This window comes from Brachyhypopomus gauderio, unplaced genomic scaffold (genome assembly GCF_052324685.1).
Source record: "Brachyhypopomus gauderio isolate BG-103 unplaced genomic scaffold, BGAUD_0.2 sc326, whole genome shotgun sequence".
In the NCBI taxonomy this organism is placed as follows: domain Eukaryota; kingdom Metazoa; phylum Chordata; class Actinopteri; order Gymnotiformes; family Hypopomidae; genus Brachyhypopomus; species Brachyhypopomus gauderio.
In genome coordinates, this window is record NW_027507147.1 from 27,501 (window position 1) to 46,466 (window position 18,966).

General features: G+C 48.4%; 1 protein-coding gene and 1 long non-coding RNA gene across 2 annotated transcripts in view; one reads left to right on the forward strand and one right to left on the reverse strand.

The window, feature by feature from the left end:
- The window catches only part of LOC143504726 (uncharacterized), a 9,181-nt gene extending 6,260 nt beyond the window's left edge, over positions 1-2,921 (reverse strand). The window contains exons 1-2 of the long non-coding RNA XR_013127649.1: positions 2,774-2,921; positions 1,654-1,782 (exon numbers count right to left, since the gene is read on the reverse strand). This is a non-coding gene — a long non-coding RNA (uncharacterized LOC143504726). The remainder of the gene's footprint in view (positions 1-1,653; positions 1,783-2,773) is intronic.
- LOC143504725 (adhesion G protein-coupled receptor L3-like) overlaps positions 1-18,966 on the forward strand; it is a 72,561-nt gene that overhangs the window by 6,426 nt on the left and 47,169 nt on the right. Inside the window, exon 2 of the mRNA XM_076996013.1 lies at positions 16,747-17,547. Coding sequence (XP_076852128.1) covers positions 16,866-17,547 — 682 coding nt within the window. The 5' untranslated portion in view covers positions 16,747-16,865. The remainder of the gene's footprint in view (positions 1-16,746; positions 17,548-18,966) is intronic.

Here is an 18,966-nt window from a genome sequence, read left to right on the forward strand (position 1 = left end):
TTAGGGCCAGTGCTGATTACACTCATCCAATCAGAGTTTGGCTTCCCAGCCCAGGAAGTGATGCGGCGGTCATAGCTATCAGGGTTAATGACGAGGTTCTGCCAGTGCTACAACAGTCAGCCGTGCTGTTTTTCACTAGCCAATCAGTGCGTGTTAATTAGCATAATTCAGGTTGGAGAGCGAATCGGGTCTTGCGGTGTTCTGAATGTGGTCAGGTGTTTTTCGTGTGAAGGTGATTTCAGGGATCACTTGTGATGAGAAATCGAATTTAAACCAGACCTGGAACACTCCACACCCCGAGACAGCTGTGTTCAGACAGACTCCACCCCCCGAGACAGCTGTGTTCAGAAAGACTCCAACCCCCGAGACAGCTGTGTTCAGAAAGACTCCAACCCCCGAGACAGCTGTGTTCAGACAGACTCCAACCCCCTGAGACAGCTGTGTTCATACAGACTCCACCCCCTGAGACAGCTGTATTCAGAAAGACTCCAACCCCCGAGACAGCTGTGTTCAGACAGACTCCACCCCCCGAGACAGCTGTGTTCAGACAGACTCCACCCCCCGAGACAGCTGTGTTCAGACAGACTCCACCCCCCGAGACAGCTGTGTTCAGACAGACTCCACCTCCTGCGACAGCTGTGTTCATACAGACTCCACCCCCCGAGACAGCTGTGTTCATACAGACTCCACCCCCCGAGACAGCTGTGTTCATACAGACTCCACCCCCCGAGACAGCTGTGTTCAGACAGTCTCCACCCCCCGAGACAGCTGTGTTCAGACAGTCTCCACCCCCCGAGACAGCTGTGTTCAGACAGACTCCACCTCCCGAGACAGCTGTGTTCAGACAGACTCCACCCCCCGAGACAGCTGTGTTCAGACAGACTCCGCCCCACGAGACAGCTGTGTTCATATAGACTCCACCCCCCGAGACAACTGTGTTCAGACAGACTCCACCCCCCGAGACAGCTGTGTTCAGACAGACTCCACCTCCCGAGACAGCTGTGTTCAGACAGACTCCACCCCCCCGAGACAGCTGTGTTCAGACAGACTCCACCTCCCGAGACAGCTGTGTTCAGACAGACTCCACCCCCCGAGACAGCTGTGTTCAGACAGACTCCGCCCCACGAGACAGCTGTGTTCATATAGACTCCACCCCCCGAGACAACTGTGTTCAGACAGACTCCACCCCCCGAGACAGCTGTGTTCAGACAGACTCCACCTCCCGAGACAGCTGTGTTCAGACAGACTCCACCCCCCGAGACAGCTGTGTTCAGACAGACTCCACCTCCCGAGACAGCTGTGTTCAGACAGACTCCACCCACCTTCAGAGCACATCAACACTCACTCATAACTCACTCACTCACTCACTCACTCACTCATGTCTGATGGTCAGATGAGTTATTGGTTAGTCATTGGTTCAGTGACCTAGAATTTCTCTCTCCTTAAGCTGTTTCATTAAAGGGGTTGTGAGGGATCTGTGAGTCGTCTCCTCAGAGTCCTTCTTGAGCGTGTTGTCCACGAGTGTTCTGTAGCCTTCTTTATCGCCACCGCAGAGACTGAAGATCCCACAGAGTCCCGTTTCAGTGCTTGCTGACGGATCGTTAATGAGGTCCAATCAGAGCGATGGATTAAAAGCAAATTGAGGTCAGTCACCTGGTAGGATGAGGAGATGATGCCTCGGTGTGAGTGAGACAAAACGTCCTTCATACGCGTCCTTCCTGAAAGAGTGCCGCTGCAGGGGCGGAGACATGGTGGGCTCTGTGGGCGGAGTCATGGTGGGCTCTGTGGGCGGAGTCATGGGTGTGACTATCACTGCTGTCACCTTGTTCACACAAGTAGACAGGAAATTGTTGATTTGTTTTTATCGTTTGTTTTTTCCACCACCTTGAATGACAAAGCTGTTCAGTTTTCACAGATCTGTGCACACACCGTACTACACACTAATACAACTGAAGTAGGACAATCACACACACACACACACACACACACACACACACACACACACACACACACACACACACACACACACACACACACATCACTGTTCATGTCTCCTGCTGTGCAGATGGATGTTCAGACAGACAACAGCTCTTGGCAGTGATGAGAAAATGTGTGTGTGTGTGTGTGTGTGTGTGTGTGTGTGTGTGTGTGTGTGTGTGTGTGTGTGTGGGAGTGTGTGTTTGTGTGTGGGTGGGAGTGTGTGTGTGTCTGTGTGTGTGTGAAAGCCCATTTGTCTGTCCACAGAAGCTGAAAGGAAGGGTGTTATTAGGTTGTGTCTAATGACAGTGATTGGTTATCAGAGTCAGAACAACATGATACATGGCTTCCTGTTAATCACAGGTTCCAGGACTCATCACACACACACACATCAACACACACATCAACACACACACACACACACAACACACACCCGTATGCACATGCACACATATACACTCACCCATGTGATCACACACAGCCCCACATACAGCAAACCACCCACAAACATGCAAACATGCTCAATCTACTTATGTAAATATTTTGTGACTGTGTGTGTGTGTGTGTGTGTGTGTGTGTGTGTGTGTGTGTGTGTGTGTGTGTGTGTATGTTTGTGTGTGCATTTGTGCCTGTGAGTGTGTGTGTGTGAGGGCATGTGTGTGTCTGGTTGAGCTCCAGTCTGTTTCACCTGTCACACACTCCCTTGTTTTCTCTCTCTCTCTCTCTCTCTCTCTCTCTCTCTTTCTCTCTCTCTCACACACACACACACACTTTGTAGCCTCAAGGTTATACGCACCGTAGTGAGTGAGGGAGAGTGGTGGAGGTGCAGGTAGAAGGTGGAGATGGAGCAGCCCGGGTGGAGTGTGAAAGATGAGGAACCAGCAAAGGATGAAGGGAAGTGTTGGATGAAGCCACCAGCAACGAGGGAGAGAGAGATGAAAGGATGTGTGGCATTAGTGTGTGTGTGTGTGTGTGTGTGTGTGTGTGTGTGTGTGTTTTTGAGAGTGGGTGGGGTGCTTGTTTTTGAGAGCGGGTGGGGGGGGCGTGTTCTTGTCATTGGGTGGGGCCATGTTCCTCTTAGTGGGGGCGTATGAGAATCTTGCTTTTCCTTAGGGACATGCTGCATGTGCAATTTGCCTCATTACTCATATAGTCATAATTTCCCTTCTGTAGCCCACACATCCTTTAAAAAATTACAACTAATGATTATCCCCTCATCTCTCTCTCTCTCTCTCTCTCTCTCTCCTTCTCTCTCGTTTCTGACCTTCTGTTGTTTCTGTCCCCTTCTCTGCTAGTTGTTTCATTCTTTCTCACACATGCAGAAAAGAAACATGCACACACACACACACACACACACACGCGCGCACACTCAGATCCTGAAAGGGCAACCGTGACTCTTTCCCCTTCCTAGGGGACGGACCTTTTGCATTTTCTAAAGAGAGCTCTCTGCATGTTCTCAGTTCTGATTGACATGTGCGTCCATGGTAACAGCACTGGGGTTGTTGTTGTGAGTGACACTTCCTTATTGTAGCGGTGATGCACTTGCGCATAGCGCTGGAGGTTTGGGGGTTCAGGCAGCGGTGTGGGAAAGAAAGATGGAAATCCCAACATTCAGATATGGAGTTGATCAGAAGATGATGTAGTCTGGTAATCCTTTGTCAGATTTTCTTAAATTTACCAGCTCAAAAGTCTCCCAGACTGAAATTCTCTTAGTGTGTTTATGGGACCTTGAGTGTTATTGACTATAACATTAGTGACAGCCAGTATGAAAACTGAGTGAAAATAAATGAAGTTTCTCCTCCATCTCCCAGTACTCCATGTTCTGCGTGGTCTTCTAATCCTCCAGTCTGGTTCCCCCCTTTTTCTCTTTCTCCAGAAATCTATAACTGTCTCCTTCTGTGACGTCCTCCTTAAATCTTATTATCCACTCTGAAAACTTCAAAAAGCATTTCATATGAAATGATCCCTTGTCTCTGTTCCTCTTCCCGTCTCAGCGGTGACCACAGCCGTTTCCTCTCTGGGTAGCAGGTCTTTCTGTCTCTGCCCTTTTCTACAGCTGAACTGGGCTGAACCAGTGGTGAGGATCTGTCTCTATAGCTCTCACAGTACACAGATTCTCTACCAATTCAAACTGTGTTTATAGTCCGATAACCCTCTAATGAACTTGTTTTAGTTTCATAGTCCCAGTATTCCACATGGTATTTTGCTTTACAATTGGTGAGGCTGATTAGTAGTAGTAGTTACAGGTTTAGACTAGTAGTAGTAGTTACAGGTTTAGACTAGTAGTAGTAGTAGTTACAGGTTTAGACTAGTAGTAGTAGTTACAGGTTTAGACTAGTAGTAGTAGTTACAGGTTTAGACTAGTAGTAGTAGTAGTAGTTACAGGTTTAGACTAGTAGTAGTAGTAGTTACAGGTTTAGACTAGTAGTATTAGTAGTTACAGGTTTAGACTAGTAGTAGTAGTAGTTACAGGTTTAGACTAGTAGTAGTAGTAGTAGTAGTTACAGGTTTAGACTAGTAGTAGTAGTAGTAGTTGTTACAGGTTTAGACTAGTAGTAGTAGTAGTAGTAGTAGTTACAGGTTTAGACTAGTAGTAGTAGTAGTAGTAGTTACAGGTTTAGACTAGTAGTAGTAGTAGTTACAGGGTTAGACTAGTAGTAGTAGTAGTTACAGGTTTAGACGGTAGTAGTAGTTACAGGGTTAGACGGTAGTAGTAGTAGTAGTTACAGGGTTAGACGGTAGTAGTAGTAGTTACAGGGTTAGACGGTAGTAGTAGTAGTTACAGGGTTAGACAGTAGTAGTAGTAGTTACAGGGTTAGACTAGTAGTAGTAGTAGTTACAGGGTTAGACTACTAGTAGTAGTAGTTACAGGTTTAGACTAGTAGTAATAGTAGTTACAGGGTTAGACGGTAGTAGTAGTAGTTACAGGTTTAGACTAGTAGTAGTAGTTACAGGGTTAGACGGTAGTAGTAGTAGTTACAGGGTTAGACGGTAGTAGTAGTAGTTACAGGTTTAGACAGTAGTAGTAGTAGTATTTACAGGGTTAGACAGTAGTAGTAGTAGTAGTAGTAGTAGTAGTTACAGGGTTAGACAGTAGTAGTAGTAGTAGTTACAGGGTTAGACAGTAGTAGTAGTAGTAGTTACAGGGTTAGACGGTAGTAGTAGTAGCTACAGGGTTAGACGGTAGTAGTAGTAGTTACAGGGTTAGACGGTAGTAGTAGTAGTAGTTACAGGGTTAGACGGTAGTAGTAGTAGTTACAGGGTTAGACGGTAGTAGTAGTATTTACAGGGTTAGACATTAGTAGTAGTAGTTACAGGGTTAGACAGTAGTAGTAGTATTTACAGGGTTAGACGGTAGTAGTAGTAGTATTTACAGGGTTAGACGGTAGTAGTATTTACAGGGTTAGACGGTAGTAGTAGTAGTAGTTACAGGGTTAGACGGTAGTAGTATTTACAGGGTTAGACGGTAGTAGTAGTAGTAGTTACAGGGTTAGACGGTAGTAGTAGTAGTAGTTACAGGGTTAGACGGTAGTAGTACGTAGTTACAGGGTTAGACGGTAGTAGTAGTAGTAGTTACAGGGTTAGACGGTAGTAGTAGTAGTAGTTACAGGGTTAGACGGTAGTAGTAGTAGTTACAGGGTTAGACGGTAGTAGTAGTAGTTACAGGGTTAGACAGTTTCACAACCAGAAGTACAGGGACCATTTATGTCTGTATGCTCTGTTTACCTGTCTTCCTGTTAGGGTTAGGTCAGGGTAGGATTAGGTTCGTGTTAGGTTAGGGCAGGGTTAGGTTAGGATAGGGTTGGGGTAGGGTTGGGGTAGGGTTAGTGTGAGGTTGGGGTGGGGTTGGGATAGGGTTAGTGTAGGGTTAAACTCCCTGATGCAGTAATGGTGAGGCTGAAACTCCCTGATGCGGTAATGGTGAGGCTGAAACTCCCTGATGCGGTAATGTTGAGGCTGAAACTCCCTGATGCGGTAATGTTGAGGCTGAAACTCCCTGATGCGGTAATTGTGAGGCTGAAACTCCCTGATGCGGTAATAGTGAGGCTGAAACTCCCTGATGCGGTAATAGTGAGGCTGAAACTCCCAGATGCAGTAATAGTGAGGCTGAAACTCCCTGATACGGTAGTGGTGAGATTGAAACTCCCTGATACAATAATGGTGAGGCTGAAACACAGCTGCCCAGGGTGAAGTGGGGTCTGTGTTTCTGGCATCTGGGTTTCTTTTGGAAGATTGTCATGTGTAGTCTGGGCCTACGTCGGTCAGTGTACAGGCAGCTTCTCCAGCTCTATGGGAACCTCCATATAGGGTCCACTCTGATCCTGCCATTCAGGCCTGGGGTTTGGCTCAGATACATTGGCGTTTGTCCTCTCGTGTTTGTGCTTCTGTCCAGGATGTTTCTGCTTTCGAGGATCGGTGAGATGTGCAGCGGGCCTTGACCAAACACACGGTCATCGCCCCATGGTCTGTGTAGTCGGGTCCAGTTCCTGTTCCTGCACTGAAATCTACAAATAGCAGCAGATTGCCCAGGGCCTGGAAATGAGTCGTGTGTGTGTGGATGGTGTTTAGATGCTCCTCATTGTGATGGGGTGACTCTCGGAGGACAGACAGCACAGAGGTGTGTGTGTGTCTGATACGCCAACATGCCCATTTCCCCTGTACTCTTATCCAGCAGTGTGATTTTCCGGTTTTAATAACACTGGTCAACAGTGTTTTGCTTCCTGTGAAAAAAGATATTTGTTATGATTTTTTGCACATTGATTGCAAACGTTTTCAGTGTCTGTCACGCTCCCCAGGGACACCATGATCTCACAGCAGACAGAAGGACACCAAGGGGGAGTGTCTTCACGACACCAGGTCCCTGTTAAAATGAGCATGTCGACATCCTCAGTGCTCTTAAGAAAATCAGGATCTTCAAACTTCAGCCTAAAATTTGAGGAGCATAAACCCTCCTGTATGGAATTACCCCCCTATAATGGAATTAAGGCATTTATCAAACAGGTGAAATTGGACGACTTCGGTGAGACAGAATAGTAGAAATGATTCAGAGATTATTATTCATATGCATCATCATTTCACTAAATATTAAAGTGAGGTTTGAATAACTGAATTCAGACATTTAGTCAGTTTAAAGTCCTCAGTTTAAGTATGTTTTCATATATTTACATATCTGAAAACAGTTAATCATGATAAGGTTCTAGATTTCTCCATTGGTCTGCTCTGGTTGGGGGAGGGGCTACGGTAGCTGGGGGAGGGGCTACTGTAGCTAGGGGAGGGACTACTGTAGCTAGGGGACAGGATGGAGCAGGTGGTCAAGCACAGAAAGGGTTTTTTAATGGCGTTTTCTTTGTGTGGGGCTGTGGAGAAGCAGACTCCTTTCTTTTTCTCTACCGCTTTCATTTTTCTCTGAAAGTCTCAACAATTCTTTGTAACGATTCCTTAATCGTGATGCTGCTTGATGGTTTGTGACAAATCGACTGCGTGTGTGTGTGTGTGTGTGTGTGTGAGATCGCTTTGAGCATGTCTGTTCAGTACAGGAATGACCTTGCTGGCTAATTCCGTTTTGACAAGCGAATGACAATGCAGGAGGCTGGTGACAGTGGCGGGGACGGTGGTCGCCGTGGTGACCTACAGGATGAGCTCTTTGGGGTTGCTTCTTGTAGAACTGATGAGATTCAGAGTGTATACCCCATTACCCCTCTCAATGGAGAGAACAGAGAGAGAGAGAGAATGGGGGAGAGAGTGGAGAGAGAGAGACGAAGGACAGAAAGAACGGAGATAGCAGGATATATAGAGAGAGGGAGGGAGGGTAGAAAGAATGGAGAGAGCAGGATATATAGAGAGAGAGATTACAAAACCTGCTGGCAGCCCAGAGAGAGAAGACCGTGGTCACTGTGAGCGCAGTGAGGTCGACACAAAAGAAATTTCTCTTCCGTTGTGAAAAATTCACACGTAATCGACAAAATTTCACAGTAAAAATGAAGAGAAAACCGTTTCCCCTCTAACAAAGGCTAATTATCCTGGGAGAAGCAAACACAGCATCTCACTGCACAATGTGTCAACACGTCTCCATCTGAGACAGCTACGTCACTATTACACCCACCACACCTCTAAACATGTCTACATCTGAGACAGCTACGTCACTATTAGACCCACCACACCTCTGAACATGTCTACATCTGAGACAGCTACGTCACTATTACACCCACCACACCTCTAAACATGTCTACATCTGAGACAGCTACGTCACTACTACACCCACCACACCTCTAAACATGTCTACATCTGAGACAGCTACGTCACTATTACACCCACCACACCTCTGAACATGTCTACATCTGAGACAGCTATGTCACTACTACACCCACCACACCTCTAAACATGTCTACATCACTACCACACCCACCACACCTCTGAACATGTCTACATCTGAGACAGCTATGTCACTACTACACCCACCACACCTCAACATGTCTACATCTGAGACAGCTACGTCAATACTACACCCACCACACCTCAACATGTCTACATCTGAGACAGCTACGTCACTATTACACCCACCACACCTCTAAACATGTCTACATCTGAGACGGCTACGTCACTATTACACCCACCACACCTCTGAACATGTCTACATCACTACTACACCCACCACACCTGTGAACATGTCTACATCTGAGACAGCTACGTCACTACTACACCCACCACACCTCTAAACATGTCTACATCTGAGACAGCTACGTCACTACTACACCCACCACACCTCTAAACATGTCTACATCTGAGACAGCTACGTCACTATTACACCCACCACACCTCTGAACATGTCTACATCTGAGACAGCTATGTCACTACTACACCCACCACACCTCTAAACATGTCTACATCACTACCACACCCACCACACCTCTGAACATGTCTACATCTGAGACAGCTATGTCACTACTACACCCACCACACCTCAACATGTCTACATCTGAGACAGCTACGTCAATACTACACCCACCACACCTCAACATGTCTACATCTGAGACAGCAACGTCACTATTACACCCACCACACCTCTAAACATGTCTACATCTGAGACAGCTACGTCACTATTACACCCACCACACCTCAACATGTCTACATTGAGACAGCTACGTCACTACTACACCCACCACACCTCTAAACATGTCTACATCTGAGACAGCTACGTCACTATTACACCCACCACACCTCTAAACATGTCTACACCTGAGACAGCTACGTCACTACTACACCCACCACACCTCTAAACATGTCTACACCTGAGACAGCTAATACATATACTATTACTGATTTTAGATTCTGTTTTAGATTTTAGATTATCTAATCTTGCTTTATCTAATTTTGTTTTATCTCATTTTATTTATTTATATTATTATTTTGTTACTTTTTGTTTGGTATGGATCACTCTATAGATCATTACTGTTGTATCCACAGTGTATATTCAGCTCTAATCTGTTTGGTACCTGATAGTCATGTCAATATCACTCTCCTGAATTGAAGATTGTAATTGATTTGAAGCATTCTGTCATTTCCGCTGTTCCTGTCAGCAGTATACCCCAGAACCCAGAGGTCAGGCCTTCTTCTATATAGATATGCTGAAATCTCTGGGTGATTTCCATCATGAATGTTCTCCACCCAAACATGTGCTACGCCCTGAAGCACTCACTACTCCACTTGCAGATGCTGTTCAGAAAAAGCCTCAAAGGCTATGATGTCATCATTGTGTGCCCTGTATGCGCCTCTCCGTCCTTTCCTGCGGTGTTGTAGCCTGTGGCTACGGCGTTGCTTGGCTACATCTCCTGTTGGGGGTCCCATCCTGAATCCACATGCACACTGGAGATAGATCCACTGCTTCTCTCTGCTCCAACGTACCACCATGGCCATGTAAACAGAAGCTGTTATTTGTGAGAGCTCCAGTATTAATCTTGAGTAGTCACATAACTCTCACACCACATCTTCCACTTCACATTATAATGTCAGAAACGTGAGGCATGTGCATTCTGATAAACAGTCATGATTGTACAGTGGTCCCAGTTACTGTTCATCACATAGTGTGCGCATGTGCACATACACACGCGTGGAACATGCGTAGAGCAGTTATTGGTGGGGCGTGTGGCTGAAACACACACAAATGTGCACACACACACACACACACACACACACACACACACACACACACACACACACACAAATATACACACACACACACACACAAATACACACACACACACAAATACACACACACACACACACACACACACACACACAAACCTACAGTATCTTGCCTGAGTATGTTCAGTCATTTCTGCCTCCTCAAGGAATTGTGTCACAGGAGATTCTCTTCCTTACATTCTCTTCCCACAGGTTTCAGAGGAACTGTTTACTTTCACATGAATCAGTCTCTGTCTTGGTGAACTCACTAATTAATTGAAATTCTATCTAATTTTGGCATACGATCTGTGTATTATGTCATTATTGTTTTATCTAATGCCATTCAGTATGCACTGGGGAAGGAGACGTTTGATCATTTATTGCATCATTCATTAATTTCTCTTATTCTTTTCTCTTCTTTTGTCTGTGCTAATCTAGAAGTGGAGCAGAAAGGTAAAGTAAACCCCTCCCCCCCTCTCTCTGTAGAGTAAACCCCTCCCCCTCTCTCTGTAGAGTAAACCCCTCCCCCCTCTCTCTGTAGAGTAAACCCCTCCCCCCTCTCTCTGTAGAGTAAACCCCTCCCCCCTCTCTCTGTAGAGTAAACCCCTCCCTCTCTCTCTGTAGAGTAAACCCCTCCCCCCTCTCTCTGTAGAGTAAACCCCTCCCCCCTCTCTCTGTAGAGTAAACCCCTCCCCCCTCTCTCTGTAGAGTAAACCCCTCCCCCCTCTCTCTGTAGAGTAAACCCCTCCCCCCTCTCTCTGTAGAGTAAACCCCTCCCCCCTCTCTCTGTAGAGTAAACCCCTCCCCCCTCTCTCTGTAGAGTAAACCCCTCCCCCCTCTCTCTGTAGAGCTCACGTACAGTGATCATTCCCTGCAGAAACTTTGGAGCCTGTTATGTTTGTTGCACTTTCATAAGGGCTGCATGAAACATTCGTTAGTGTAAAACTAGTGTTATGAAGGCCAAACAGAGAAGCTCCAGGCAGGAGAATGTTTTATGTGTTCTTTATGAAGGTGCTTACTTGAGTAGGTGTGTGTTTCCTGCTTGCTGTGTGTGTTTCCTGCTTGCTGTGTGTGTTCCCTGCTTGGTGTGTGTGTTCCCTGCTTGGTGTGTGTGGGGTCACTGTCCATAGTTAAGCAGAGCTTGTGCTAAAAGATCCCCGTCCCCATTTTCACCACCACAGTTGTGTTGGTGCCCAACGCGCACACACACACACACACACACACACACACACACTTTTTCCAGGTGAGCTTCTGATGTGAGCACAGGTAACTGTCCAGCATATTGACCTGGACACGAGTGTACACACACACACACACACACACACACACACACACACACACACACACACACACACACACACACACACACACACAACAGTGTAGTAAAATGTATTCTGAATACATTTGATAGCTTTTACAAACCCTGGAGAGCTATTTAAAAGATTATTAATGCTTACTGCAGTATACTTTAAAATGCCTGAAGCTGACAGCCTCCACCTGAGCACACCTCTCCAGTCTGGAACACGGAGTCTCTCCGGCTCCACCGTTAAGAGCTACACGGCTTCCTCTGTGTGGCCAGAGCTGACTGAGGTGTAATTAGATCTCATGGCGTCCAGGCGCTCGTAGGCTGTGTGTCTTATTGCTGGGATCAGGCTGATGTGCAGTGTGTTCTGAGAGGCCACTTCTAAAACACAGAGATCAATTTGACAACAGTGAGCAGTTGGCACTGCAAAGGACATAATAATGATGATCTTGTCTTCAGGGAAAGTGATGGACAGGAAACACACACACACACACACACACACACACACACACACACACACACACACACACACACACACACACACACACACACACACCTCAGGGCTAAAGACGTTAGTCATTATTTAACCACACATATACCGTCAGTGTTTAGGTAACTAAAATGCAGGAGTAGTCCGTTCTACACTGAGAGGGTAGAGAGGTGCTGGTGCTGACCTGGTACTGACCCAGTTATCGAATTACTGAGCAGTGAACGTGGGGAATCAAAGACACCCACAGACATAACCACAATGTGTGTGTGTGTGTGTCACTGTAAGTTCCTACACAGCCGTGCCTACGGCGGCCCTGGTAGTGAGCCTCTGACTGATCGGAGATCAGCTTGGTTTGGGTCATAGTTCTGGTTAGGGGGAGTGGTGCCAAACAGCAGGTTCTTGTGTGGAGCACCTCAACCTGCCACTAGTGCCAGATCCTCTCTTCATCTCCGTCTTGTTTCGTTATCTCTGTCCATCCTCAGTCTCGCTCCCTCACCCCTGTCCCAGAAGGCCGTGCGTGTTTGCAGCTGGCCATTAACCTCTCCTCTGTCCCTGCACCCTGACTGACCCCTGCCCTGATCTGTTCATCATTACCAGTGCACAAGTAATGATGGGTATTATCTAAGCTGAATCTCAGAGGTCAGAGTCTCAGTCCTGGGAGTCAAAGAGCCAGGAGTCTCAGAGCCAGGAGTCATGGGAGTCTCGATCCTGAGAGTCCGGCCTTAAGATCAGGAGCACTGCGTGTGGAGTGGCTCAAAGAAGATCCGTAACGCACCTCTGTAAAAGCCGCCATCTCTCACACACACAGCGCTTTAGCGGCCCTTGAAACAATTTCCTTCATGGCACACTAGTCAACTGGGTGTTTTAAGTAACTTGTGCATGTGTGTCTTCTCATGTTCGTAGTCAAAATGGAGACATATTTTAACAGCAGCGTAACACGGTTATGGTGTAATACGCCTTGTGAATTTCTGGAGAACTTTTACATTGTTTGACACGTCATAATTTTATTCACTGTCAGACTTGGAGTCGTGCCTTTTTAAGTTGTTTCTGTCATGAAAGGACCATGTAGCTCCAGAGCTTTGGTAGTGGGAGAGAGAGGTTTTGTACCTCACTTTGACTTAATCACTGCCAGTCCTACAGATCTTCATGTAATATGCATGTCCTAAAGCTCTCAGCGGCAGACAGGCTCAAGAAGCATAATCAGAGATGTCACGTTTCCATTTCTAGGAAGCAAAAAAGAAAACTAAAAGTGAACAAATAGAACAGAAAGTACGAATCCAAACGTGCGACAGTTACAAGGATCGTCTCAGCTTCTCAGTGGAGTTAATGGAGAAACAGCTACAGAATCACATGTGTAGGGGTTTTAGTTATGAGATATAACTAACCTACCTGCTTGCCTACAACCAAGGATGGAAATAGGTGCAGAAGAAGGATTGACGTGCATGCCACACAAACACACTGATATAACTAAAACACAAATGGTCAGTTTTATCCCATTGCTATGGGAACCTCTTGAGGTAACCCACCATTTGTTGCCCCCCATGGTTTTATGGAGGAGCACCAGATCCTGCATCCCCCACAGGAACACATCTGATCACTCCTACATCATCATCATCAACAGTGCACGTGAACTTCCATCTTACCTCAGTGGTGCATGTGAACAACTCCCATCTCAGCAGTGCACGTGTACTCCTCCCATCTCAGCAGTGCACGTGTACTCCTCCCATCTCAGCGGTGCACGTGTACTCCTCCCATCTCAGTGGTGCACGTGTACTCCTCCCATCTCAGTGGTGCACGTGTACTCCTCCCATCTTAGTGGTGCACGTGTACTCCTCTCATCTCAGTGGTGCACGTGTACTCCTCCCATCATAGTGGTGCACGTGTACTCCTCTCATCTCAGTGGTGCACGTGTACTCCCATCTCATCTCAGTGGTGCACGTGTACTCCCATCTCATCTCAGTGGTGCACGTGTACTCCTCCCATCTCAGTGGTGCACGTGTACTCCCATCTCATCTCAGTGGTACACGTGTACTCCCATCTCATCTCAGTGGTGCACGTGTACTCCTCTCATCTCAGTGGTGCACGTGTACTCCTCCCATCTCAGTGGTGCACGTGTACTCCCATCTCATCTCAGCGGTGCACGTGTACTCCTCTCATCTCAGTGGTGCACGTGTACTCCTCCCATCTCAGTGGTGCACGTGTACTCCCATCTCATCTCAGCGGTGCACGTGTACTCCTCTCATCTCAGTGGTGCACGTGTACTCCTCCCATCTCAGTGGTGCACGTGTACTCCTCCCATCTCAGTGGTGCACGTGTACTCCCATCTCATCTCAGTGGTGCACGTGTACTCCCATCTCATCTCAGCGGTGCACGTGTACTCCCATCTCATCTCAGTGGTGCACGTGTACTCCTCTCATCTCAGCGGTGCACGTGTACTTCTCCCATCTCAGTGGTGCACGTGTACTCCCATCTCATCTCAGTGGTGCACGTGTACTCCCATCTCATCTCAGTGGTGCACGTGTACTCCCATCTCATCTCAGTGGTGCACGTGTACTCCCATCTCATCTCAGCGGTGCACGTGTACTCCTCTCATCTCAGTGGTGCACGTGTACTCCCATCTCATCTCAGTGGTGCACGTGTACTCCCATCTCATCTCAGTGATGCAAGTGTACTCCTCTCATCTCAGTGGTGCACGTGTACTCTCATCTCATCTCAGTGGTGCACGTGTACTCCCATCTCATCTCAGTGGTACACGTGTACTCCCATCTCATCTCAGTGGTGCACGTGTACTCCCATCTCATCTCAGTGGTGCACGTGTACTCCTCTCATCTCAGTGGTGCACGTGTACTCCTCCCATCTCAGTGGTGCACGTGTACTCCTCTCATCTCAGTGGTGCACGTGTACTCCTCTCATCTCAGTGGTACACGTGTACTCCTCCCATCTCAGTGGTGCACGTGTACTCCTCCCATCTCAGTGGTGCACGTGTACTCCTCCCATCTCAGTGGTGCACGTGTACTCCTCCCATCTCAGTGGTGCACGTGTACTCCTCCCATCTCAGTGGTGCACGTGTACTCCCATCTCATTTCAGTGATGCACGTGTACTCCCATCTCATTTCAGTGATGCACGTGTACTCCCATCTCATTTCAGTGATGCACGTGTACTCCTCTCATCTCAGCGGTGCACGTGTACTCCTCCCATCTCAGCGGTGCACGTGTACTCCTCTCATCTCAGTGGTGCACGTGTACTCCCATCTCATCTCAGTGGTGCACGTGTACTCCCATCTCATCTCAGCGGTGCACGTGTACTCCCATCTCATCTCAGCGGTGCACGTGTACTCCCATCTCATCTCAGTGGTGCACGTGTACTCCCATCTCATCTCAGTGGTGCACGTGTACTCCTCCCATCTCAGTGGTGCACGTGTACTCCCATCTCATCTCAGTGGTGCACGTGTACTCCCATCTCATCTCAGTGATGCACGTGTACTCCCATCTCATCTCAGTGGTGCACGTGTACTCCCATCTCATCTCAGTGGTGCACGTGTACTCCTCTCATCTCAGCGGTGCACGTGTACTCCTCCCATCTCAGCGGTGCACGTGTACTCCTCTCATCTCAGTGGTGCACGTGTACTCCCATCTCATCTCAGTGGTGCACGTGTACTCCCATCTCATCTCAGCGGTGCACGTGTACTCCCATCTCATCTCAGTGGTGCACGTGTACTCCTCCCATCTCAGTGGTGCACGTGTACTCCCATCTCATCTCAGTGGTGCACGTGTACTCCCATCTCATCTCAGTGATGCACGTGTACTCCCATCTCATCTCAGTGGTGCACGTGTACTCCTCTCATCTCAGCATCACACGCTGCTTCATCATGGCGGGCCTCTGCTAATTGCTCTCGTTCTGTTGATCTTGTTGTGGGCATCGGTCGACCATGTCGGCTTCTTCATCTGACATTAGTGGGAAGGAGATATTTGTAAAGGCCTTTTTGCCTTTATGAAAGCCCGCGGTCCGGAGCCGAGACGCCCCCGTGGCCTTGAGGAGCGATCCGTCTGAGGGCTGTTGTGATGGGGCTGTCTGTTGACCTGCGTCTCCGGTCTCTCCCAGGGAAGTCTGAGGCTGCTGGGTTCTCTCTTATTAGTTTTCCGCAAGCAGATGTTATAAATCAAAATGACACAAATTGACCCAATCCGCCGAGGCCCAGGACAGGGTGGGAATGCATTCAGATTCTAATAAATATAAAGTAATTATTGTGTCTCTAAAGCTTCTACACTGCTTGACCGTCTGCCAATAAGACATCTGTGTCTGTTTATCAACACTTAGAGTGCAACATTTGCTTGGCTCTGCGTGAGACATGTTGGTCTTTGTGCTAGCATCTGAGGTGTTGTCTGAATGACGTACACGGGTGGTATTTGATGAGACTAGATTAATGACCTCTTTAGCCAGACTGCGGGAGGAGGAAGTGGGTACTGTTGAGATCTTAAGACTCAGGGTTGACTCCTGCAGGTACGGGTGTGGCCATGCTGTGTGTATTGACCTTACAGAGCTCATCCTCACTGGGTTTCTTTGGTGTCCTCATTGTTCTCACTGAAGGCCCTGAACCAGGAGGGACCTCCTCCGGTCCTGGAGAATGAGAGCCTAGCATAGCTTAGTGATCACCTAGAGTACAAGAATCACCAAATTATGGGCTAGAACCACAATCCAGGACTGGAGTTGTAGGTAGTCCTGCAATGACCTGTTGGTTACATTGTGTCTTTCGTCCTCATCCTTGTGTGTGTGTGTGTGTGTGTGTGTGTGTAGTCTTCTTGTGCCCAGGCCTTGTGCGTGGTGTATACCAGAGCGAACACCTCTTTGAATCAGACCACCAGTCGGGGGCTTGGTGTAAGGACCCCCTGCAGGCCTCGGAGAAGATCTACTACATGCCGTGGATGCCGTACCGCACGGACACGCTGACGGAGTACCCCAGCAAGGAGGACTTCATCGCCGGCCGGCCCACCACCACCTACAAGCTGCCGCACCGCGTGGACGGCACGGGCTTTGTGGTGTACGACGGCGCGCTCTTCTTCAACAAAGAACGCACGCGCAACATCGTCAAGTTCGACCTCCGCACGCGCATCAAGAGCGGCGAGGCCATCATCGCCGGCGCCAACTACCACGACACCTCGCCGTACCGCTGGGGCGGCAAGTCCGACATCGACCTGGCGGTGGACGAGAACGGCCTGTGGGTCATCTACGCCACCGAGGCCAACAACGGACGCGTCGTGGTGAGCCAGCTCAACCCCTACACGCTGCGGGTGGAGGGGACCTGGGACACGGCCTACGACAAACGCTCCGCCTCCAACGCCTTCATGATCTGCGGCGTGCTCTACGTGGTGAAGAGCGTCTACGAGGACGACGACAGCGAGTCCACCGGCAACAAGATCGACTACATCTACAACACGGAGCTGTCCCGAGACGGCTTCCTGGACGTGTCCTTCCCCAACTCATACCAGTACATCGCCGCCGTCGACTACAACCCCCGCGACAACCTGCTGTACGTCTGGAACAACTACCATGTGGTCAAATACTCGCTGGACTTTGGCGCGCTGGACAGCCGACTAGGTAAGAAGCTTTTGTTTGCTTTGTTTGTATTTTTTTGAATGATGGGTAAGACTTAGGGCTATCAAGCAGACATGTGTGGGGTCGAATCCCAGCAGTGTCATGGTTCTCGTTTGGAAGGTTGTGGGTTTGAATCCCAGCTCTGCCATACGGTGCCCGCTGGGCCCTTGAACAAAGGCCCTCAACCCCCTCAACCCTTTTGCTGTCTAACGAACAGGAACCTGTTCGTTAGTGTTGTTCGTTAGCAGTAATAGCTGCAAGATTGCTGTTTTCAAGGTGTGTGTGTTGTATGTGTGTGTGAGATGAGGAATGTGGAGATTTCTTTATGTACAGTGTTTGGTTTTTGCTCTTAAGGAAAGTGTAACATTAAGAAACATCCATGGCAGCTGTGAGCAGCATGCGATGTGAAGACGCTGGTGAAAACATCTCGACTCCCAAGAGGAGAAGCAGGAAGCAGGGATACAGCCAGCCCGTCCACTTGATTAGGGAATCTAATTGCTCACTGAGGTTACTGAGGCGTTGCTGCATCCATAGCCGCAAGTGGCTTATTGCATTCTGTTTTTAAAGCAGTATAGCCGACAGTGGACATGTTAAAGATGAGCTCCAATGCCCCTTTAGAGACAAGAACGCCCCCCCCCCCCCTCCCCGTCTAATACCAGGACGCTCATTTGGAGTGTTTGTCCTGCTGATGGCTGGGCCGGGGGCCCGGCGGGGTGCTGAAAGGCGTGTGCTGAAGCGCGTCGCTCCGCGGGTCATGCCTTATTGAGCGGGAAGAGCGGCGCTTGTGCAGAGGACGGACGAAGGTTGCGTGCGTCTCCGCTTTGGGCGCCTGCTTCCTTTATTGTGGAAATCGCTCCACCTACCAACCCCTTCTTTTCTTCTCCTGTTTGCCTTTATTACTTCTCTCTCCCTCCCTCCTTCCCTCTCTCTCTCTTTCTCTCTCTCTCTCCCTCTAGGATCCTTTATCATGCTCTTCATGTATGTGAGGTAGAATAAATGACTGATCGTCCTGATTAGTGTACACATGTGTGTGCGTGTGTGTTGAGGGGTGAGGAGGGGTGTCTACAGCAGTGCAGTGGTGACTGGATCTAATGGATCTAGTGGATCTAATAGATCTCTCCCCTTTACCTTTCTAACCATTCAGCATGCTGGAGGCTGTGCGCTCGTGCCCTGCTGGCTAGAGAGAATGCTGATGTGTGTGTGTGTGTGTGTGTGTGTGTGTGTGTGTGTGTGTGTGTGTGTGTGTGTGTGTGTCACCAATCACAAAACACTGCACTGTCTCCTACCAGACAGCCAAACGGAGCAGGGACAGAATGAGAGGACGGGTCTGTGTGTGCATGTTGATTCCTATGTGAAGTCCTGGGTCTGTGGGTCCATTAGAGTGCACTCAGACTGCGCCTTTATGCTAACTCTAATGTCTAA